At 34.3% G+C, this 25,396-nt stretch overlaps 1 protein-coding gene across 2 annotated transcripts; it reads right to left on the bottom strand.

Moving 5' to 3' along the window:
- Nucleotides 1-1,418: 1,418 nt before the first annotated feature.
- On the bottom strand, nt 1,419-25,312 carry LOC123523598 (dynein light chain Tctex-type 5-B-like). 2 transcript variants are annotated; one of them, XM_053538115.1, is made up of 6 exons: nt 25,162-25,312; nt 12,655-12,802; nt 9,649-9,868; nt 6,527-9,391; nt 2,706-6,472; nt 1,419-2,099 (listed from the first exon to the last, which is right to left on the bottom strand). In XM_053538115.1, exons 2-4 carry the CDS (start codon nt 12,768-12,770, stop codon nt 9,188-9,190), a joined length of 540 nt encoding a protein of 179 aa, XP_053394090.1. In that variant the 5' UTR covers nt 12,771-12,802; nt 25,162-25,312; the 3' UTR covers nt 1,419-2,099; nt 2,706-6,472; nt 6,527-9,187. The 2 variants fall into 2 exon arrangements, with proteins under 2 accessions (XP_053394090.1, XP_053394089.1); XM_053538114.1 differs by having other exon boundaries at nt 2,706-9,391.
- Between the last annotated feature and the right edge of the window lie 84 nt (nt 25,313-25,396).

Below are 25,396 nucleotides of genomic sequence, written 5' to 3'. Positions count from 1 at the left end.
GCAGCTGATTGGTGAAAATTTGCAAGCTGACTTTTGTAGATTATTTTATCTATCAGGTGACAGAGATAATTTGTTTCATATGCAATTATTGTTTTGTCCTTGTTCAAGTTGTATGCAACTTTTTGTTTTATTATGCATATCAATGTCTAAGACCTCCGCTGAGGTATGTGCCATGTGCAGATACATATATGGCCCAAAATGTGCACCTCTGCACAAGTGTGTCCATTTGTAACCTACTATATACATTTGGTTACTGGGGTTACTTACTATATTGCTTTGGTTACTGTACTCTTTTAGTGTCAGTGCACAGTGTCCATTTACAGACCATTATATTCCTTTGGTTACCAAGGTTACTTACTCTATGACTTTGGTTACTGCAGTATTGAAGAATATGCAGATATCATCATCATCTTAAGTGATTGCCTCCCCATTATGGAATATATTCCTAAATTCATGAAATTTGTAAAAATTATTTTACACATGCCCAACAGGCAAGACTGACTTGTTTCTAAATATAAGTTTCTCTATATACAGTACATTTTTTGTAAGTTAAAAGCTGACAAAAAGGTGTGTTGGCCGGTCAGGACAAGTTGGAAACCTCTGGTGGTCTTGGCCTCATGAAGTGATGGGTCAAAATTTATGTCAACAAGACATATCTCAGGGCTAACACTTGTTCCTGATTCCTGTATCATACCCAGGCTGCATTGATTATCAAGTTTTCAGGGCAAATTCTTAGGGAATGCCCCCTTGCAAACATTTAAAATGCATCAAATGGTGCAGTCTGACATTTATTTGAGCATAGAAATTTGCAACAATGTCACCTTTTAATTTGTAAATTTTCAAAAAAGCAATTTGACTGCTTAAATAGCTGTTCGATTTGACTGTTGTCTACTCCATAAACTCCGGTAAACATAAATACTAGAACTATTGATATAAAGTTTTCTTCAAAACATCTACAGAATAGGGAGACTGCACAATCAATACTGACTATATGGCAGAAGCTGTGACATTATTCAACATTTTAATCAAGACATTACATGTATATCTATGTGCTTGACCAATTAAAGTAGGATAGAGTATAAAGGTGCACTAATGCTACTTTGTTGTACATGTTATAGAGCTTACTGTTTACACTGAGGCAGTGTAAGTCGCCCTTGTGCTCTACCCCACTACAATTATATATTATATATATGTATATAATTTATATAGTATATATTTCTGAGCTAATTAACTCGGAAATGGTATATATATATATATGGTACAACTGATTTATTTATTGCAGAAAAAATTTATTATCTTCATACCATATCTGATATTATGCCACAAAACTTCACATTTAGTAGCAGAACTTCACAAAATTCAATTCAGCTCAGCTTTAATGCAGCTTAAGTATCCTTTTCAATAAAAACAATTAAGACTTTCTTTTCATATAATTGTATTTCATAAAGTTGTTAAGCATTTTACAAAATGTAAAAGAAGCTCTGAAAAATGAACAAATAGAATATCTGTATATAAATAGAAAAATCATATAATTATTGCATAATATGACATAGGAAAACACTCTATAGCAGAGACTCTATTTTCAGCCAAGGTAAGTTTGACAACAGAAAAAACATCAACAATTTAATCATATTTATGCTATATGTTTTCTTAAAGGGAATTCCTATAGTTTTTAATGTGCATCTTTCTGCGAAGCTGATACTATCTATGGAAAAAGTGAAGTGATGTCAACATTTGTGATAGACAATCTTAAATATGAAGAATATTGTATAAAATAACATTTTTTCAATAAGTTTTATTAGTAATCGAATGTTGATACTGGTGTATGTTGTATTGACATGTATCATGCCTGACATGTATCAATAATTGCAACTTGCCATTTGTTGTTGTGTTTTGACAGCGCTTTTTAGAACAAAGACAGTATTGTTCATATAATGCTAGACAATTAACTTTGTATTGATAAGACAATATCTCCTTTCAAATCATTTAGTATTCAATTATAGAAAGGATTAAGAATTTTTTCAACTTATAGCAGATATAATCAATTTGGTTGAGTTCAGGCCATTTTTTCGTCTGAACAGGTGTTGTGTTCAAGTGGTCTTAAGGTAGTTCTGCACGTTTGAGAAACCGGAAGTGATAGCGTAACGTCATTTATCCGGAAAACGTAGAATAAAGTCTGGATTCTGCGTACGGAAACGAAAATCAGTTTATGATTTAATGGTAACCTGTGAGTAAATTTATTACAATGGAACCTTTACTTTCTTTCTGAAGTTAAAATATGATATTAAAACATCTGACATGTTAGATAATTCAAAATGATGTCTTAAAATTAGCTTGAAATGTGCGGGTCACTTTAATCATGGTCAAATATCTCAAAAATAAGCACACGGACCTATACATTTTATTTCACCAAAATATAGGTCAAATGTTTATTTACGACTGTGAGAAGTTTCATTAAAATCTACATTGTAGAAAAATTTCTATTCACGAAAAAGGTATGAAAGCTGTGATTTTCCCATAGATTCCCATTATGAAAAATTGCGTGAGATCCGATTTTTTAAAATCAGTCTAGCAAAAAATCAAGCACACGACCCTATCTTTTTTATTTGCTGAATGTTCTAGGTATATTTCGAAGTTTTGAAAAATCAGTGTTTTACCAAATTCTTCATTGTAGAAAATTTTTCGATCCAAACATGCAGAACTACCTTAACATACAATTTAACCTAGTGACCCATACTTTTCTGGCCATTTTTATGTTCACAATACAATCATCTATACACAAGAAAAACAGAAAAAAATTCTATGAAACATTTTTTTTCAAAATTAAAAATTTTTTTCTTTACTATGAGTATTTTTCATTGAAAAAAGTTCACAAAAGTGAATAATTATGAAACAAGATTTTTTTTCCATTGTACCCATCATTGTAATGATATTGTATTACAAATATGACTATGATATGAAATAAATATATAAACCTTATTGTGCTGTCTTGATTCATGTTTTTGTTGGTATTAATGAAAAAAGCAGAAAATTATGAAAATGTTGAAAAACCACCAGCAGTTTCAGCAACAGTGGGTGTTTTCAAAACAATTTTTCACAAAAACAAGCTTGGTGACCCATTTTTTTTATTTGTTTATTGTTTTTAGCACAAAATTTCCTATCAGATATGTGAATTTGAAAAAAAAATCTATGAAATAAAAATAAACTATAGGAATTCTCTTTAATTTCTGTCTGTTCCAGTATATACAATCATTGAATACAAAACATACATATTTCACAGAAAACTACATATTACATAAACATATTCTGAATAGTTATATAAAGGTGAAATATATATACAGCTTTCATTCTAAAAATTTTTCCATAAAACTCCATAAAAATGTTTAACTGATCAAAACATGACACTATATTTGATAGATATATTATTTTAGATAATTCAATAACCAATAGGAAGAATTATAGGCACTCTGGTGAATATAATCTGAAGATAAATTATGTGTAACCCATACCAAAACACTCTACAACAATAACTGCATGTCTAAGTCACATTTTTCATACCATATATATCTGATTTTTTTACAACCAATAAGCATTTTTATTATTACAAAATTATACTTACAAAAATATGTTGAAATATTTAATAACTTCAGAATCATCATTAAATTTTACAGTAATACACGGTAACTTCTATTTTCAAGTAGCAGCTAAATGAACCTGGTTACAGTAACAAAATAAAAAGTCCTTTCACAAAACATTGCTGAAAGTTTAATGCATTTTCAATTTGATTTCATATCTACCATGAAAAATATGACACAGACAAACAAGATATTTGAAATAAAAGTCGAAATTACAGCACTGGAGCCAGTAAACAACATAAGCAAAGTAACATAACACGAAATATACATGCAATCAAATAAAGTAAATTAACTGTTCTCATGGTCAAAATATATTATGGACTTTCCTTCGTGAACCAATAACATAAACCAGTAGATCAAAAACTGTAAACTCATGCTAAACAGTTTTCAGTAAAATTGAATCTTCTTTAAATTCTGAAAGAATTAAAAAAATTTATTTTGAACACAGGCTGTTAAAAAATAAAAAATAAAAAAGGGGGACAAGGTTGCTGGGCCAGACCGGGGGTAATTAAAATGTAATAGAAATTAAGAACATTTTCTCATGTATTAGTAATTGAGAGTAATGTTTAACTGAACATATTTTCAAGTACTTGTAATTGTAATTAAATCTATTAATTAGCATATACTGCATGTAATTATTCCTTGTTTTCAATTACAGGTGATCTTTATAAGCAATATATAATGTGGGTCTTGTTGAACATACTGTATGAGGTATGAAACAGGTACTATAGTGATACCTGGTCTTTTAAATTGCAATGCTGGCAGTAAAGGTGTACTTTGATTTTAAGACTAATACATGGTTTTGATTTACACTTCATAATAAACATGACTGGCTTAATGGAATTTGATTTTATAAAACTTTATGTCAGTGTATTCTACAAATGATTTCAACATATTTAACAGAAATGATTTCATCAGATCTCTTTTTAAGCAAATAGACAGTGCATAATTACTTACAGCCATTTTAAATGGTATGATCGCTACAGTATAAAAAGCTCCTGTACTTAACTTAACCAAATGAAAATGCAGGGAAAATGAATGAAATAAGCAAGTCAAACATGTGATAAATATACATATCACTACATTAATATTCATGTGGAATATAAATATATGTTGATAAAAGTTAAAAACTGCAAACATGAAGCACTTTGAAAAAAAACCCCATCTATTCTATTGCAACCACATCTGACCTTTCAGCTTTGTTTGAAAATATCTGTTCATTTGTTATGGAATATATTATAATACTATTGAGTCCAGAACCAAATACTTGTAATGAGGAACTCTTATGGCAAACTTTTTTTTTATAATTTTACTTCTTAACAACAAAAAATAACTGAAGTAGTTTTTTCCATAACTTGTATTCAGCCTATGCCGTTTTAAGTATGTACATATATTAGTTTGTTTTAAAGAAAAGCCCAAACTTCAGAAGCATATAAAATATTTTGTACACATCCAAGCAGCCTCAAGTTCAGATGCTGTATGTCCTGTCTCATTTGAACACATGAACAATTTGATTATCAATATAGAAAATCATTCAACAACTAACTATGCTATATCAGAGTTAAACATACAAATATTCACCTTACATAACTATCTGTAACAAACATCAGCCTTGAGGCTGAAGCACAAGTAATGATTCTTATATTAGTACAGTTTAATAAAAGAACTGCTTAATTACATTCTAATACTGTTTCTATATAGAAAACATTACATAAATGTAGGTAATATATCACAACTATTTTAGTGCCAAATCAGATTTATTTAAAGGGACTAACCCACACATCAAGTTGAGGCGAAAAATAATTTCTTTCAAAAATCCATAAAAAGTGAGTACTCTGAAAACGACTAGCAGTACAAACTTATTGTCATAATTGTTTTGCAAGATATTCTTATAAATAACCAAAAATATTGTGCAGAATGTAATAAACTGTTGCAACGTTTTTAAAATAATGCTGAAAAATTATGTTCTTATTGCATTTTTACCATTATCTAACTTTAATTTTCATCCACTTTTATCATTTTTCAGTGTCATATACACATTCTTTGCCTAACATGGTGGAAATGAACATGTTGAAAAATTTCATCCAAACTGTGGGCGAGTAGCTTTAAATAAGCCCATATATAATATTCCTATGCAAATTACTGTCTACAAGTGTTTGTGGTGAAATTCTGTATGTCTGTTTGGTTCATTGTGTAACATCATATGAAGAGTATAAGTAAACATGTAAACAATCATCCCTACAGTAACATAATTTCAAATATATCACAGTTTTAAGTACCTGTTACCCATGATTCATAAATTACAAAAAGGCCTCCAATATCTAAGGCCATTATGCATTTCCTTCATGTATATTCACTGAGTTATTAAATACATCACTACATTTTTTATTCACTGAAAATTTTCCATAAAGGTTGAAGATAATTTATGACCATATATATCATACTGCTTAAAAAGAAGGGTATTAATGCATTAGGATAAAATATTCATACTGAAAATGACATACAGTGTAAACCTTAAAGAGGCACATCTCAAGGTAGAACTTAAAGAGACACACCTCAAGGTAGACATTAAAGAGGCACATCTCAAGGTAGACATTAAAGAGGCACACCTCAAGGTAGACATTAAAGAGGCACATCTCAAGGTAGACGTTAAAGAGGCACACCTCAAGGTAGACATTAAAGAGGCACATCTCAAGGTAGACGTTAAAGAGACACACCTCAAGGTAGACATTAAAGAGGCACATCTCAAGGTAGACGTTAAAGAGGCACACCTCAATGTAGACCTTAGAGAGGCACATCTCAAAGTAGACCTTAAAGAGGCACACATCAAGGTAGACCTTAAAGAGGCATACATCAAGGTAGACCTTAAAGAGGCACACATCAAGGTAGACCTTAAAGAGGCACACATCAAGGTAGACCTTAAAGAGGCACACATCAAGGCAAACCTTGCAGATCACATTATGAAACATAAAATACACAAGAGCACCGCCTTGCGGGTGCTGACGCTCATCTGATTTTTTTTGTATAATAGAAATATTGTCCTACCCATGATTTTCTAAGTCTAAAAAGGGCCATCACTCTTGCAAAAAGCAGGATAGAGTTATGTTTCTTGATGTACAGTGTCCACTTATGATGGTGAAAAACTGTTGCAAGTTTTAAAGCAATAGCTTTGATAGTTTATGAGAAAAGTTGACTTAAACATAATATTCAACCAAGAAAATGATTTTTCTAAGTCCAAAAGGGGCAATAATTATTGCAAAAAGCAGGATGGAGTTATGTTGCTTGCTGTACAAGGTCAGCTTATGATGGTGAACAAGAGTTGCAAGTTTTAAAGCAATAGCTTTGATAGTTTAAGAGAAAAAGTTGACCTAAACATAAAACTTAACCAAGAAATCTGATATTTTCTAAGTCCAAAAGGGGCCATAAATCTTGCAAAAAGCAGGATGGAGTTATGTTTCTTGCTGTACAGGGTCAGCTTATGATGGTGAACAAGTGTTGCAAGTTTTAAAGGAATAGCTTTGATAGTTTAGGATAAAAGCTGACCTAAACATAAAACTTAACCAAGAAAACTGATTTTCTAAGTCCAAAAGGGGCAATAATTCTTGCAAAAAGCAAGATGGAGTTATGTTTCTTGATGTACAGGGTCTGCTTATGATGGTGAACAAGTATTCCAAGTTTCAAAGCAAAAGCTTTGATAGTTAAGGAGAAAAGTTGACCTAAACATAAAACTTAACCAAGAAATCTGATATTTTCTAAGTACAAAAGGGGCCATAAATCTTGCAAAAAGCAAGATGGAGTTATGTTTCTTGCTATACAGGGTCAGCTTATGATGGTGAACAAGTATTCCAAGTTTCAAAGCAATAGCTTTGATAGTTTAGGAGAAAAGCTGACCTAAACATAAAACTTAACCAGTCAACGTCGACGCCGACGCCGACAACCGCTCAAGTGATGACAATAACTCATCATTTTTTTTCAAAAAATCAGATGAGCTAACAAGGTTTATAAAAGTTAAAGAACCAAACAAGTATCATTAAAGTTGACATTTTATGGGTAAGGTAAATTGTTCAGATCAATTCCTTCTATTCTACTGCAAGGCTCACACAGTAGTACCGGGTATCTTCCCTATTATATTACCGTCTACAGGCCTGAGATTCTGTTTGAAATGAGAAGCCTGAAAACCTTCTTTCTAAAGCCTGACATGTCCTTTTTTAATAGAGTTATTTATAGGGAAGTCCGACAGCCAAAAACTTGTAATCAGGACATCCTGAAAAACCATAGGCTTGAGATTATAGTATATTTACTGTTGTGAGTAAGTACTGCAGTAAACTCACTGAATTACTTTGTTTCCTTTCACTTCAAACTAAAAAGTCAAATAACTAAAAAAAACATCAATCTGTAGATGTCCCTGTGTTAAATAAAATCAGTTCTTAAATTCACAAACACTTATTCTCAAGTTATTTTAAAGATATAAAAAGCTTTCCAGTTGAAAGATTTCTAGCACCCTCTTGACTGAAAGTTGAATTATTAGTCTGCTGTATTAAGAATGCCAAAATACTTCGGTCAACATTTTAAGCTGTAAGTCAACATGATTAACATTCAAACAATAAAAATAACACAAGTGTATGTCAACAGTGGCACAGTATCCTATAATAAAATACACTGCATTAAAATATGTGTATTTGGCAAACATTTCATCAAATTTAAGTTATTTTATGCTGTGTAACATTTTGTGAGAAAACATACTCTCTTGAAATGATATACATCAGAAGCAGTATTGTGTTAAACATGGAGCTGCGTTCAATAGACGCTTGATGCCCCCGGTGGCATCCTTGTCGACACAAAGCAACCCAAGTCCAAAACGAGGTCAAGGTCAAGGTCAAACTGAGGTCAGGTGATGTTTGAAGATGAGGAATGGTCACAGGTTACATCTGTATTTAGTATCAATTCATTCTTGTAAGCGGTATTGATGCTAGAAGAAACGGTCCCATTTGGTTAACCAAGAGATGGCCCATATAAAGCAACCTAAGTCCAAAATGAGGTCAAGGTCAAACTGAGGTCAGGTGATGTCTGAAGATGAGGAATGGTCACAGGTTACATCTGCATTAGTACCAAGTCATTCTAGTAAGGGGTATTGATGCTAGACAAAACAGTCCCATTTGGTAAACCTCATACGGACAGACGAATGAACAAACGAACGAACAAATGGACGAATGAACGGATGGACAGGACAATCACTATATGCCTCCCGCATCAGTAGATGCCGGGGGCATAATAAAAAAAGTCTGCTTCGAAAACATCTAACATTAGTACTGCTTTAATGTGAACCCATTACTCATGGAAATAGTGATGTGTTCTCATTAATTTTTCACCGAACTGTTAGTGGATGAAACAGGCAGCTTTAACAGCACAATGACCTATGTTGTAATGTTAAAATCTGTACTCTGGGGAAACTTTTTTCTTTTGTTCTCAAGTCTTATGTCCCATACATAAATACTATTCAGTAATTGCAGTTGTATTTCCTTGGCCATTTTCTGTCATTAATTCTTCCTCCTTTACTCATAGTACACGCCATATACACTTCCTATAGCAAATATTGACCTATTTCTGAACTCGGATGTTGAGAAAGTGTCACATTTATCATCCCACAAACAGCGACTGCCAATGCGTAGACCTTGACTACTCAACTGACCTATATGCACCAAACAGATCACCTTAAATCGTGGAATCATCATTTCTTTCACTCTAGCTTTGATTACCTAGAAAGAGACAGAAATTTCAATTTGTTACAATATTTTTTCCTTAGTGTAGCATATTAAGGTGTGCCTTTCATTTGAAAATGCTTTCATATTGCAACATGCCTTGATATTTTTAATGATAAAAGTGTTTGCAAGCTTCCATGATTTCTATTAAATGATGTCTTCATTAAGTATTAAACTAACTCAAAACTTTACATTTTTACTTCTGACAAAAAGACCATTTATCTGGATCTAGAAAATGAATAATGAGCTTGTACCTCAGATATAGTTTTTGACATTTGTCTGCAGAGTTCTGGCTCGTATTTCTCCTCAGCTAGGTAACTTTCCAGGACATCATGGATAATATGTTTCACTTTTGCTGCTGGGAACTTCTTTTTAGGCTCCAACTGGTATGTGTTTTCACATTTCACCTGCGGTCTGAAGTGGTCCTCATGACCGGGCTCATCCATGAATGATACTGTGCTCATAGAACTGGGACTGGTGAAAAATAACAAGCAACAAAATTAAAATGTAAGCAAGGTAAAGCATGACCATCAACAAAAAAAAAAAGCCATAAAAGTAGAATAAGATAGATTTTAGAGGTTTGTAGAGGACTCACTGACAACTTCATGACTTGAGAGATTGTTTTAAAATCACACAACAACAAAGGGCACTTCCAATATGTTTCAACTTAATGGAGAAGGAAGACTTCAGGTACCGCTACAGTCAAACTTTCAGGCACTGCAGTTAACCAGGTAAAACCACTCCATATGGCAAATGAATGTCTTTATCACATCAAATAACTAACACCTAAACTTAAAACAAGAGGACCATGATGGTCCTGAATCGCTCACCTGTCCCAAAATGACCCAGTTTTGAACTGAGTATGACGTTGTTTTTTCTATTATTTGACACAGTGACCTAGTTTTTGAGCTCATGTGACCCAGTTTTGAACCTGACCTAGATATCATCAAGATAAAAATTCTGACCAATTTTCATGAAGATCCACTAAAAAATAGAGAGGTCACAAGGTTTTTTATTATTTGACCTACTGACCTAGTTATTGATGACATGTGACCCAGTTTCGAACTTGACCTAGATATCATCAAGGTGAACATTCTGACTAATTATCATGAAGATCCATTCAAAAGTATGGCCTCTAGAGAGGTCACAAGGTTTTTCTATTTTTAGACCTACTGACCTAGTTTTTGACCGCAGTTTACCCAGTTTAGAACCTGACCTTGATATTATCAAGATAAACATTCAGACCAACTTTCATACAGATCCCATGAAAAATATGGCCTCTAGAGAGGTCACAAGGTTTTTTTATTATTTGATCTACTGACCTAGTTACTGATGGCACATGACCCAGTTTCGGACCTAGATATCATCCAGGTGAACATTCTGACTAATTTTCATGAAGATCCATTAAAAAAATGGCTTCTAGTGAGGTCACAAGGTTTTTCTAATTTTAGACCTACTGACCTAGTTTTTGACCACAGCTGACCCAGTTTCGAACTTGACCTAGATATCATCATGATGAACATTCCAGGCTGTCTAGCATACCCCGACAAAAAATTAGGGCTAATTTTAGGGCAATTTGTACAAAAAAATAGGGCTAAAATTAGGAATTTGGTACAATTTTAAGGAAATTTTAGGGCTAAATTTAGGGATTTTCAAATCAAAATATGGACTTTAAAGACCATGTAATGTGCTTACCTTTATGTGATTGACATAAAAGTAACTCAGAAATAGTGCTTTATTTACAGAAAAGACGTCTCCTAGCTTTCCACTGTTTTGAACTGTGCTAAATTGTTTTTTTCTGAATTAGAAGAACTTTTAAACAACATTAAAAACATTTTCTCTTTTTGATCATTGCAAAAAAGTTAAAAAATTAGGAATCTTTGTGAAAAAATAGGGCCTTTTTAGGAATTTCCTTTGATTTTTTTTAAAAAAATAGGAATTTTAGCCAAATTGAAAAAAAATAGGAAAAAGTAGGAATTTTAGGGACGCTAGACAGCCTGACATTCAGACCAATTTTCATATAGATCCCATGAAAAATATTGCCTCTAGAGAGGTCAAAAAGTTTTTGTATTATTTGACCTACTGACCTAGTTATTGATGGTATGTGACCCAGTTTTAAACTTGACCTAGACATCATCAAGGTGAACATTCTGACCAATTTTCATGAAGATCCATTCACAAGTATGGCTTCTAGAGAGGTCACAAGGTTTCTTTTTATCAGACCTACTGACCTAGTTTTTAACCGCAGTTGACCCAGTTTCGAACTTGACCTAGATATCATCAAGATAAACATTCAGACCAACTTCCATACAGATCCCATGAAAAATATGGCCTCTAGAGAGGTCACAAGGTTTTTTTTATTATTTGACCTACTGGCCTAGTTTTTGAGGGCACATGACCCAGTTTCAAACTTGACCTAGATATCATCAAGATGAACATTCTGACCAACTTCCATGAAGATCCATTAAAACATGGCCTCTAGAGAGGTCACAAGGTTTTTCTATTTTTACACCTACTGACCTAGTTTTGGACCGCATGTGACCCAGTTTCAAACCTGACCTAGATAACATCAAGATGAACATTCTGACCAACTTTCATAAAGATCCCATGAAAAATGTGACCTCTAGAGTGGTCACAAGCAAAAGTTTACGCATGGACGGACGCACGGACTGACAACGGACGCTGCACGATCACAAAAGCTTGCTTCGTCACAAAGTGACATGTGAGCTAACAACAGCAGTAATGTGCAAGTTACCATTGTAAATCAGCTATAACCACCATGTCATGAAGGCTAAATATAAGAATTCACTTATGACAAAAATACAATGGCAGCGATTGAATTTACACCTAATAAATCAATTAAGATATCATTTTTCTTTGCTGCAGGGCCAGTAACTGTTTAGTCAACATAATTATCTTTTTACTACAAATGAAAAAGAAAAACAATATTTGTTACTATTAAACAGAATTTTCTGCACCATCTTTGCATCCAAAGTGGAATCATATCTTCACAACAAAGAACGGTACATTTTTTTGGGGAAAAAAAAAGAACTACTGGATGGAAATATATTCCTGACTCCAAGGTGATAATACTTAGCTTGCAGATCTGTCTCAGAATACAGCCTTGCCATTGGTCCATTTTAACAATGATATCAAAATCATCCAATCAGATACTGGAATTTTAAAATTGATACTGGTCTCCGGCTTGTTTTTTAATCTGTTTAACAGGCTTTTTGAAAATAGAATATATACAAGTTTACCCATGTTTGTGATGTCTGTTGTCGTGTCTGATGTCTATACTGGCTAGTGATGACATACTGCCTTGTTTCTTCAGCAGCCTTGCTGCTTTATCTCTCGCTTTGTCATGATCACCCATCTTTTGGCTGTTAGCAAATTGTTCCTTTATAACTGAAAAGTATTCACATAATTTTCATGTTTATCAGTTTGCTTTTTGGTCTGAATGTCCCATGCAAAACATTCTTTGACAGCAGGACAATTAACTTTAAAATACATTAATAATTTATCATAGAAATTCAACGATATTATTGTATTCATTGTGACATTCTATTTTAATTATTGATTATAAATGAAGGAGTGGAATTCTGTTAAATCACTTAATTTTGTGGGCAAAAACTTTTGTGGTGTCGGGCAAACTGCCTTTTTCATGGTGAAATTATTTCGGTAAAAATTGTGGAAATTCATATATATATTAAAATTTTGATTCACAGCTATTTTCACTAATGAAAAAAACAAAACAACGAAATTAAATCTCAAAATAAAAACACCCTTTTGCAAAATTTAACACACTTGGGGCCTTTAGTCATAGGAATAATGAAACCTTAATTATATGACTTTCTTGACAAAAAATAACTGCCAATATCATACTAATGAATAAGGGCAAACAAGTGTAAGTGATCTTACCTTTATGTTTATATACAATACTTACCGTATCAAAAAACTGTAATTTGATTTTATCATAAAGGTGCAACCACTGTTATTTGAACATAATATAATGGGATGAAATCAAATTACTGTGTTTCATTTATATATAATTTTATGGTATTTCACAAAAAGTTCTTTTATATTAGTAAATGAATATGTTATAGCTCTAATAATTTCCAAATGAAAACTAAACAAGAGTTACCATTTAAAGTGATTAGGTTAGCAATGAGGTAAATAACCGATGCTGGATTTATGAAAACCCTTCCAGGTGTGACCTTTAACTAATGCACTTAGTGACTAGGCCATGAGCACTGCGTTATTGGGCAAATATTTGAGACTAGTAGTACTAACATCCTTATGGAGTGGACATGAAATAAAGAAATTTGATCTTTGTCCTACAAGTACAGAGGTGTAGAAAAGTTGGTTCAAGGGATTGAGGGGTCATTACATGCTTGCCCCCCCCACCTCAGAAAACTGATTTTCACAGAAAGAGGACTAACTAAAGCTTCTTAGGAGAAAAATCTATCTTAGAGAAAGCATTTAGATTTACTGGTTAGGATTTTATAGAATGTCTAGTGATTATGGTAAAATCATTTCCTTTCTTTGGTTTTCAAAAAGTTTCTGTGAAAAAATGGGAGGTTTCGCTGGCTGCCCACTGCAATATTTAGCTGAACAAAAAGTAGGCATTTAAAAAAAAAAAAATTTTTTAGGTTTTCTTCTTCAATTTCTCAATCTATAGCACCACAGTACCTCTTATTTTACCTTTAGAAAAGAGAATGACATTGTGGTTCTTTCTTTCTTGCTGACAATGAAGACATGGCACATATTTTGCAGCTAATTGCAATGGAATGTTCATTTTCTATCAAAATCTGGCCAAAATAGCCTATTTATACCCATAACTGGACAAATCTCAAATTTTTGCCAATGCTGATGTTATAGGCTGTACAGTAGTAAATAAATTTGCTGTATTTCTATATAAAATTAACAATCTTCTGAGTGATGTAACACATAGCCAGGCCCATTTTAAAAAAGAATTACTAGCCTTATGTTGGTAAATGACCTATAAACCACCAAAAAAACAGCAAGAAAAGTAGGGGTCATGTATTTTCTAAGAGAGATTTTTTGTCTGACAAGTCAACACTATGGAATATCTTCAAACTGAGAGCTAAAATGTGGGTATGAACACATGAGTAAGGCCTAAAAAAAAAAATATGTATGTTTCCTGTAACCCGACCGACCGTACGTTTTTACCGCCGACCGCATTTTTTTTACGGGCCTAAATACAAGGTTCTCATACCTACATCGATTGGAGCGGTAATTTAGTGGTATCCGACCTCGTCGTCCATAGTAACAAACGTTTCCGCTTCCGCCGAGGATGAAACAACATGGCGAAAAGCTTATTTGCGGTCACTATCACCTGTCCAAAGATGGACAACAAAATATTAAAGGTGATTGTGCCAGTCGAACACAATAAAAGTGTAGACGCCCTCTATTCCTCCGTACATAAGGACAAGCCATGCCCAAAATACATTGCTAACTGCTCGGTAAGTAAAAATGAAAATGGGTAAATATACCGGTAACATGATAATGTCAGATTTTTGAACATATTTACGTCGGCGAAACTTCCGATTTAATACATCGATATGACTGTAGTTGGTGCCAAAACTTATCTAAAGGTCCTATGTTACTCAAATACGTCCTGTAAATGCCATTTTAGCCGGTCTAATAAATTCGTTTTCAGAAAACGCTGCCTACTTTCGTTTTCTATACGTATTGAAACCGGTGTCTGGGTAGATATCACATCGCATTTGTACACATCATTTTTATGAATTATTTAAAATTGTGAGTTATAATTAACCCATTTGAAGTTTAGTTTACTATTAGAATGGATAATTCATTAGAGTAAGAAAAGTCTGACCTGAATTTTATGTCTCTTAAAAAAGAAATGTAAAATGCAGGTACAGGGGGTTGACAAGTATAAAATATCAGCTCTAAAATAAATCCTTCAATTTAATATTTAATAGTAGATCTTTAGAAAATTGTTGAAGACTATGTGCATTCGGCATTCACCAGTTTCCCAAATAAATTCATGAAATCAAAAGATTATAAGATGTATATAAATATTGTAGTGTTTTTATTATAAACTTTTCAGACTAACATTGAAGGAGATAGAGCTTTTGAAGTGTCCCCGGACCTGGTTTTAGCAGACTTGAGGACTGTTGGGGACATGAGGGCAGTGACATACCAGTGTGCAAAAGAACCAGATGAAATACCTTTGGAGTCTGGAAAAAGCTCTGCTGCTGTCTTGAATGCTTTTAATATCCTCATGGATGGAGAAAAGGTCAACATTAAACAGAAGACTACCTGGTGCGAATTAAGACACAATTTTAAATATCTGACATTTGAATTTTTTATTTATTTTCAATCTGAAATATCACTTGCTTGTGCAAAATGCATGTGGAATACGTCATAGTCTACGCTATTTCCCTATAGAAGCCAAAATCATTCTTCTAAAGAATGTTGTCATTTACTTGAAGAATCTGCTACTTGCAAACTGTCTAGAATTGTTCTGTCTGAATCTGAAAGGTTTATTAAAAGACTGCCTTAATATAAAATAATAATAATTTTTGTCCAGATATAGTATTAAAGTCCATTTAAAGTAAAAAATGCTTGGATAAATTCTTGTATTAAAATTTATGAAATGATTTGTATAAAATATGAGTGTATTAAATTTATGCTTTCAGTCACAACAGGAAGGATGAGCTATACAATGATGTGGTCAAGCTCATGACACAGAAGAACCTCAAAATGCCCAAATGGAGTGTTTCAGACGAAGGGGAATATGTAGTTCAGTGGGTTGAGATCCGAAACACTTTGTTTTCCAGCCATAAACTCTGTTTTTCTTTTCTGGACTGTTATAAAAATAAATTCAATGGCTTTAAATATATTTACAGTCATGCAGAGACTAGGTTTCAGCCCAGTCACAACCTGAAAACATTGAATTCCAATTTTGGTCCGGGAAAATAGTCGAAACAGAAGGGTAAACACTAAACAAACTATAATTATAGCTTAAATAAAGCTCAGTGATGTTCATTTTCCCTTCGGCTTCCTCCCCCACCCCACCCATTTAATCCCTTTATACCACTTCCTCACCTATCCATATTTGGCATAAATTTAATATGTACTTCTTAGATTTTTTAAGCAACCGGTCTGTAATATTTTTCCATTTATACAGCTTCTATTTGTTGTGGGCCTACTTTGCAAATGTGTGGCTCTGAGGCTGACAGTCTTTTTGGTGCTCTGTGCTTCCAAGAAATCTACCCTTATCTATTTAATATCTTTTGTCTATTTCAGGTGATCACCAGTGCTCTTTGGTGTCTGACAAATCACCATCTTACCATAAATGATGCGGCTAAAACGTCTAAGGATGTCATAGAAGTGCCAAAACTGTTTGAAACATTTCAAGGTTATAATGACTTCAAAAGAAAAAAACTGAAAAGTCAGCCACTTTCACAAGAACTGTGTGACAGTCATGGAAATGCATTAATGAATATTGTAACAAGGCCTGTTTTCCACAGTGATGTACATTGGCAGCAGTTCAGGGAAGATATTGACAATCTTGCAAGCTGTTTTGCTCACTATAAAATGTATTTAGAGAATAGATTAAAAAATCAAACTCTCAGACAGGGTCAGTTAAACCCCCCTAGAACTGTTGGAAATGACATCTCTGTAGAATTTCGGGCCAAAACTCCTTATGTGTATGAGAAATACAAGTTGTTTGATGAGGAAATAAAAAATTGTGACTTTTTGAAGCCTGTACTCTTTGATGAAAATGTACATCTTACTACACCCTTTGAAAATAGAATGCAAAAAAAAGGTTCTTTGATAACTTAAGTCTATCTGTTAATGTTGATCTGTATAGATACTGTCCGGGAGGAGGTGTATCTACAATTATGTTTGTAGCTAAAGTTCCAGAGAACAGGTCTGATAATGATGCCCATATTCACCCTGTCAGAGTCATTGCTCAGATTAATGACAAGTTACCAGAGTACCATACAAGGGCAATGAAAAGAGAGTTTAGACAAAAAATGAATCTCATTGCTAAAATTCAGCCAGGAGTTCTTGATTTTGTGTACAAAGAACTGGCCCTGGATGCATCTGTTGCCACAAACCCTGAAATGCAGCAAAGAATAAAATTGATTTCACTAGGTGAATCTGGCCTTGTTGCTGATCTGAGAGAACTTAACACTGGCCGTCCATCAGACAAATTTGATGTCTTCTTTGAAAAACTGGAGGAGGTTGTGGAGGACGTAACTGCAGCAGATGAAAGGCGGCATGGGGTTTCACATTTGAGCCACTGGATATCCCTTGGTGATTTAATTGGGCAAGCTGCTGAAAAATGTCCAGAAGGGACCCTGGTACCATCTAAAAGTCTTGTGCGTCTTCAATTCACACCACGCAATCCATACACTCATGCAGCATTGAATTTTACAAGTCGTCTACCTGTCCAGTACAAGATACAGAGGCGACAGCTACGAGTTCAGCACCCTGATCAACACTATTGTGCCGCACAGTTCAAGTACTTCAAGTCAAAAGCCATTGAACTAGGACCAGATGCCATTATGATGTGTTGTGACGACAAAGCTAAAGTCCCAGTCGGAGACCCAGGTGTGTTCGTATCTACTGGTGTGCGTGGCAAGAAGACATTAGCTCCAGTTTCAGAGACTTTGGAGGCATTGGACCATGATATGACAAAATCAAGTTTATGCCCTTCAGTTATCTTGAATGTGAAGTTCCAATGAGTATTGAAAAGTCATTTGTTCGTGGACAGGTTAATGTGGTGGTAAATGACAGTGTCTTCCAAAGTTCTAACCCATTTCGCCATGCTGCCATTGTGTGTGACATACTTGCAAAGCGTGACCCATTACCAAAAGTATTTATGCGTTTTTCTGATGGTGGCACAGATCAGCGTAACACTTTGGAATCTGTTAAATGTGCTGCAATCTGCATATTTAAGGAGATGAACCTAGATATGTTGATTCTAGGACGCTGCGCACCAGGACACAGTTGGGTAAACCCGGCTGAACGTATCATGAGTATTCTCAACTTGGGGCTGCAGAACTGTGCACTTGAAAGAGGAGATGATGATGCAAAGTTTAAATCCTGCAATAGTATGGCACAGATTAGAGAACACGTTGGAAAACACCGGATCTGAAGCCAGTTTGGGAAGCCTCAATAGGTCCTGTGCAGAAAAAGGTGGAGGAGCGATTCCAAAGGCTGAAACTGAAAGACATTCCTTTTAGAACTTTTGATCCTGTTTCAGATGAGAATATCAGTATACTGCAGCGCCATTTGAGAGAACTCTTTCCGGAAATGGATCTCACAAAACTACAGAAAACCCACACAAAGACAATCAGATCTTACCAGGCTTACCTTGAAACACATTGCAGGCAGCGCCACTACACATTCCAGATCAGAAAATGTAACGATGAAAACTGTTGTATTCCACCCACAGTTGATCGCTGTAACCTTACCTGGCTGCCTGATCCCATCCTTGATGGAGAACATTACAAAACATACTCTGATATGAAAGATCAAGACACAACAGAGGAGGATCGTCCAACATATCGTAAGACTCCAATAGCTGAAAGCAAAGTAACAAAAAAACCAAAGGGTAATCTGAGAGTGCTCCATTGTCTCTACAAAGAAATACAGATGAGCCATACGTCATGATGCAAGTATAATTTACTGCACAGAATGCTCGATCGGTCACTGACTGTTGTGAGTGCCGCAAACCCCGTGTCATTTACAGCAAGCATAAACTCACTGAAAGGCAGATGGTTCAGGTTTCGCTTCAGCTATCTGAATTCGACTACACATGTGGATCATACATCACCACACCAGCAAACAAACTTCATGGAGTCATCTATATGAGAACACAACTGTCATGTATTGACCCAGTTGAACTAGCATTTTACAGTTCTGAAGTTGCTAGGAAAGACTTGTGTTGTTTCTGTGCTACCCCAGAAGCAGAAATCAGTTCCGATTTAAAGAAACAGTACAAAACTGTTTTACCTATCTGCCCTGAGTGTGTGGCTGCAGGAAACAAACCGATCTGCCAGAGACCATACAAGACAGGACTTGATAAGCCTAAAGATAAATAAATGTTTGCACCTCCTCCAAACATACAAGCTTTTAATTGATGGTACTATTTTGTTGCTTGTTGAGTTTAAAAAATGAAAAAGTTACCTTTTTACTAGTCAGTCATTTTATTCTGATATTGCTTGATTCTAGTCTAAGAATTATTTAGTATTTATTAATGGGCAGTTCTAGTCATATTTTTGTCATGTCTATGGTTTACTGATACTAGTTTTGCTGTTTGTTGAGTTTAAAGTGATAAAGTTACCTTTTTGACTAGTCAGACAGTTTTATTCTGATATTGCTTGATTCTAGTCTAAGAATTATTTTAGTATTGATTAATGTCAGTTCTAGTCACATTTTTGTCATGTCCATATGGTTTACTGATACTAGTTTTGCTGTTTGTTGAGTTTAAAGTGATAAAGTTAGTCAGTCAGTTTTAATCTGATATTGCTCGATTCTAGTCAGAGAATTATTTGAGTATTGGTTACTGTCAGGTCTAGTCACATTTTTGTCATGTCTCTGTCATAATTGTTTTCATGTTCAGTTATTTAACAAAAATAAATTGTCTAAATGTTATTTGATTCACATTTTCACTCAAGTTTTATATATCAAAAGTTTTGTTTGGATCTATATAGATCTATTCATAAAAATTCTTTTATGGGCTTAGATAGTTCAGTCACCTGAAATACAACATTGAAATGTTCCGACAAACACACAAAAAAAAAAAAAAAAAAAAAAAAAAAAATCCCTACCTACCGACCCTCTCTTTTTTCAGCATGTTACAGGAAACAAACATATTTTTTTTTATGCCTAATAAGGTTTGTTTACATTTCTATAAATGCAAAAAATCTCCTTGAAAATGCTACCAAAATGTCAAGTATACTCACTGGTCCACAATGAAATAACAAGAGGACCATGATGGTCCTGAATCGCTCACCTCTTCCCACATGACCCAGTTGATAAACATTCAGACCAACTTTCATACAGATCCCATGAAAAATATGGCCTCCAGAGAGGTCACAACGTTTTTTCATTATTTGACCTACTGACCTACTTTTTGAAGGCACGTGACCCACTTTCGAACTTGACCTAGATATCATCAAGATGAACATTCTGACCAATTTCCATGAAGATCCATTCATAAATATATTGCCTTTAGAGATGTCACAAGGTTTTTCTATTTTTAGACCTACTGACCTAGTTTTTGACCGCACATGACCCTGTTTCGAACTTGACCTAGATATCATCAAGATGAACATTCAGACCAACTTTCATACAGATCCCATGAAAAATATGGCCTTTAGAGAGGTCACAAGGTTTTCTATTATTTGACCTACTGACCTAGTTTTTGATGGCATGTGACCCACTTTTGAACTTGACCTAGATATCATCAAGGTGAGCATTCAGACCAACTTTCATACAGATCCCATGAAAAATATAGCCTCTAGAGAGGTCACAAGGTTTTTCTATTATTTGACCTACTGACCTAGTTTTTGACCGCACGTGACCCACTTTCGAACTTGACCTAGATATTATCAAGGTGAACATTCTGACCAATTTTTATGAAGATCTCATGAAATATATGGCCTCTAGAGAGGTCACAAGGTTTTTCTATTTTTAGACCTTCTGACCTAGTTTTTAACCGCACGTGACCCAGTTTCGAACTTGACCTAGATATCATCAAGATGAACATTCAGACCAACTTTCATACAGATCCCATGAAAAATATGGCCTTTAGAGAGGTCACAAGGTTTTTCTATTATTTGACCTACTGACCTAGTTTTTGACCGCACATGACCCTGTTTCGAACTTGACCTAGATATCATCAAGATGAACATTCAGACCAACTTTCATGAAGATCCCATGAAAAATATGGCCTTTAGAGAGGTCACAAGGTTTTTCTATTATTTGACCTACTGACCTAGTTTTTGATGGCATGTGACCCACTTTTAAACTTGACCTAGATATCATCAAGGTGAGCATTCAGACCAACTTTCATACAGATCCCATGAAAAATATAGCCTCTAGAGAGGTCACAAGGTTTTCTATTATTTGACCTACTGACCTAGTTTTTGACCGCACGTGACCCACTTTCGAACTTGACCTAGATATTATCAAGGTGAACATTCTGACCAATTTTTATGAAGATCTCATGAAATATATGGCCTCTAGAGAGGTCACAAGGTTTTTCTATTTTTAGACCTTCTGACCTAGTTTTTAACCGCACGTGACCCAGTTTCGAACTTGACCTAGATATCATCAAGATGAACATTCAGACCAACTTTCATACAGATCCCATGAAAAATATGGCCTTTAGAGAGGTCACAAGGTTTTTCTATTATTTGACCTACTGACCTAGTTTTTGACGGCACGTGACCCAGTTTCGAACTTGACCTAGATATCATCAAGGTGAACGTTCTGACCAATTTTCATGAAGATCTTGTGAAATATATGGCCTCTAGAGAGGTCACAAGGTTTTTCTATTTTTAGACCTACTGACCTAGTTTTTGAGGGCACGTGACCCAGTTTCGAACTTGACCTAGATATCATCAAGGTGAACATTCTGACCAATTTTCATGAAGATCTTGTGAAATATATGGCCTCTAGAGAGGTCACAAGGTTTTTCTATTTTTAGACCTACTGACCTAGTTTTTGACAGCACGTGACCCAGTTTCAAACTTGACCTAGATATCATCAAGATGAACATTCTGACCAACTTTCATAAAGATCCCACAAAAAATGTGACCTCTAGAGTGGTCACAAGCAAAAGTTTACGGACGGACGGACGGACGCACGGACGAACGACGGACGCTGCGTGATCACAAAAGCTCACCTTGTCACTATGTGACAGGTGAGCTAAAAACAGGAACTGGCTTACATAAAACATAAAAATGCCCTGGCTTACATAAAACATAAAAATGCCACTTTAACAGGGAAAAAATTGAGGATTTTTTTCTTTCTGCCATTATCTGACTAGCCCAGAAGTGCTGCTTGATTACCTATTTAGTACTATTTACCCTTAAAGGCCCATCTTCCCGCACATTCGATAAACACTATGAATTCATTCATTTGGAAAAGAAATTCTAAAAGCAAAGTTGTATTTTTACCCTACTTTTAAACAGTTAAAATTTAATTTTACTGAGAGATAGATAGATGTGTGTTAATCTGACAATGTTGGCTATAGGTGTTTTATAAGCTTTTACATGTTTTAAACAAAAGAAATCATTAAAAGAAAGGATGTGTAACTGATAAATTCCCATGTATAAAATTAAGACTTGAAATTAGGCATGAAGATTTGACAATAAAAAATATCAGTCTATAAATGCAAACCTGAAAGCCAAAATGAATTTTTAAATGATCTATCTACTTTCTATAACTGCCTAAGTACTCTCAAAGGAATGAATTTAATACACTACTATCACTTTAGAGTTGACTCCACAAGTCGACCAGAAGTGACATTGACTATATTTAGACTGAAACTGATCATTATCTCTGTTTATGGAATGAACCTAATGTTGTAAATAATAATGGGAGAAAAAAAAAGACGATTCAGTAACCCTTCAGAATGTTATAATTAAATATCTATCAGTTTAAGTTTGAGGTGGATATAATACAGTTAATTTGGCTGAATTTTTCGTACAGGATACAGTTGATTAGTCAGTTCCGGATCACAGCACTGTTAGCACTCACACGACGAAGATAATCATTTAGTTCTTAGCATGAGCAATAAGAGATATAACACACCAAAATATAAGTTTTGCAGATCGCTGGAATGTGAAGAAAATTTGTATTTTAGCAATCCATGTGATCTGGAACTCATGCAACAGGGACACAACACAATCCAGAAATTATATTTAAATACGAAAATATATTTACCTTTTCAGCTTGTCAATATGTAATGATTTGGTCGGATGAGAGAAATCAATTATTATTTCACTGGTGTCCCAGTGTGTTTTAGTTTTATTCTAAAATGACCTGAGATAGACCAATGATCCATAACTAACCAAAGTGGTGACACCACTGCTGCTCCTACAGTATAACAAGGAGCTATAAAAATAAACAGATTGGCAACTTGAAAGGCATATAGAGCAAATCTCGCCAACATCACGTCGGAACTGAATGAGATCTCGTTTTACTGGTGTATGAAACAGACAGCAGAAGGATAAAAATTTGTGTCGTGAAAAACTTTCTATCAGATCGTTTCTTTATAATGAGATAACGCGCTGACACAAACTTACGTGTGATTATCTCCAGTTGCCAATTCTGTGTATTTTATATCTTCGATAGCATTTTCAAACCAAATGTGGGGATTTAGAAAATGAAAGGATTTTCCTTCCTTTCCTTTCTCCCTGTGCAAAAATGTATTTTAAGAAATATATTTCCGAAGCTCATAACAAATATAGCCCTTAGTGATCCAGAACTGACTAATCGACTGTACTATAGTATAACCTGATAATACCACGCCTTTTGACAAGCCATTAAGTGTGTTGGCAAAATATCATTCATGTCTACTGGTTTCCGAGTTTCCGGACCCAAGTAGTTTTCCGGACCTTTTACATTTCGTGCTGTATAGACTTTACGCCGTCGTAAAGCATCTGGGTAACAATATCATATCATCTAGACCTTTGTTGCCTTCACATAGCAGCGAAAACTAGCATTACTGAACTTATTTATTATTTGAATATCCCGTTTGTTTTAACTTACTTCGAGGTAATGTTTACACAAGAGATAGTCAAATGCAGGGGAATTCCAGTTACAGTGTGCATGCGCAGAAATTGAGGCTCCTTGAAGGTAAACATCAGTCAATTGATGCTCCCTTTTTCTGATGATACAATAAAAACATTCCGATAGTAATAAAATAAAACAATGAAAGTCAGACCTATTCACTATACTACGGCATTAAATTATCGATTAAAAATAAGAACCAAAATAGACATGGATTTACCTACGATACTGTTTACCAATCAAATGTTTAGTGGCAGTGTCTATGCCCGAGTGGTCAGGGTGTTAAACTACCAATTATGAGACCGGTCTTGTTATTTTTTTAAAAATTGTTAATTGTATCAAAAGTTCTAAATTTCTTTTTTGTAATATTACTAGTCCACTAAATACGTCCTGTCATTTTAGCGTAACGTTGCAAACGTCATTCAAACGTAATTAGACGTAACTGTATTGAGCGTATTATAAATCTAGTATTTGTTAAATTCTTGAAATATACTTTTCAAATCATCATCATGTCTTAGAATTATGTTTTAATTTTTCATATATATAACGAAATCGGAAATCTTTGGTTTTACAGAAAGGTTACAACTTTTACAATGAAAGGTCCAGAAAACTACTGGACTAATTCAGATGTTAATGGAATTTATTGCCCCGTTTGAGGCCTCATCTACATTTGTGTTATGAACGAAAGTGTAATACGAATTCTGCATGGTGTTAACGAAGAACCTAGCTTTTTTCTATGAAAATTTTATGTTTGTACTATGTTTTGTTTGAAAGTTACTGGCAAAAAATAGCGATTTCGGTCCGGAAACTACTGGGAAACCAGTAGAAATTAACTAGAATACACGCTATGTAAAAACTTCATGCCAACATGGATAACATTGACATACAAAAGTTAATCAAACTGATGCTGTTGAACTGGATATAATATCGACAGACACTTGGACAGAAAAATGTTTTACCTTGAAAATGAAAGTAGTTGCTAAGGCACCGGTGATGCTAGATTGTTAATTGGAAGGCAAAGCACTGTCGTTTCCGAAAGTGTAAGCAGGTGCGCGTCTAATTGAATAAAAAATTTAGAGTAATGAAAGTGGAAATGAGGCAGAACAAAGGTTTTAATATTCATTTAAAGAAGATAAAGTCTAAAAATTGACCCATAGCTTATTATAAGCGGGAAAAGGCTTCCCTTTCTTTTTT

This window comes from Mercenaria mercenaria, chromosome 3 (genome assembly GCF_021730395.1).
Source record: "Mercenaria mercenaria strain notata chromosome 3, MADL_Memer_1, whole genome shotgun sequence".
Lineage (NCBI taxonomy): Eukaryota > Metazoa > Mollusca > Bivalvia > Venerida > Veneridae > Mercenaria > Mercenaria mercenaria.
The sequence above is the reverse complement of the archived record's forward strand: the minus strand, read 5'-3'. Positions and strand labels throughout refer to the sequence as shown.

Bases quoted from the DNA above. Each gene is read 5' to 3' on its own strand.
- LOC123523598 (XM_053538114.1), bottom strand. From the start codon at position 12,770: ATGGGTGATCATGACAAAGCGAGAGATAAAGCAGCAAGGCTGCTGAAG. The intron at 9,869-12,654 runs GTAAACTTGTAT...ATTTTTCACCAG, and splicing joins AACAGACATCACAAACATGG to TCCCAGTTCTATGAGCACAG. The intron at 9,392-9,648 runs GTACAAGCTCAT...GTCTCTTTCTAG, and splicing joins TGTCAAAAACTATATCTGAG to GTAATCAAAGCTAGAGTGAA.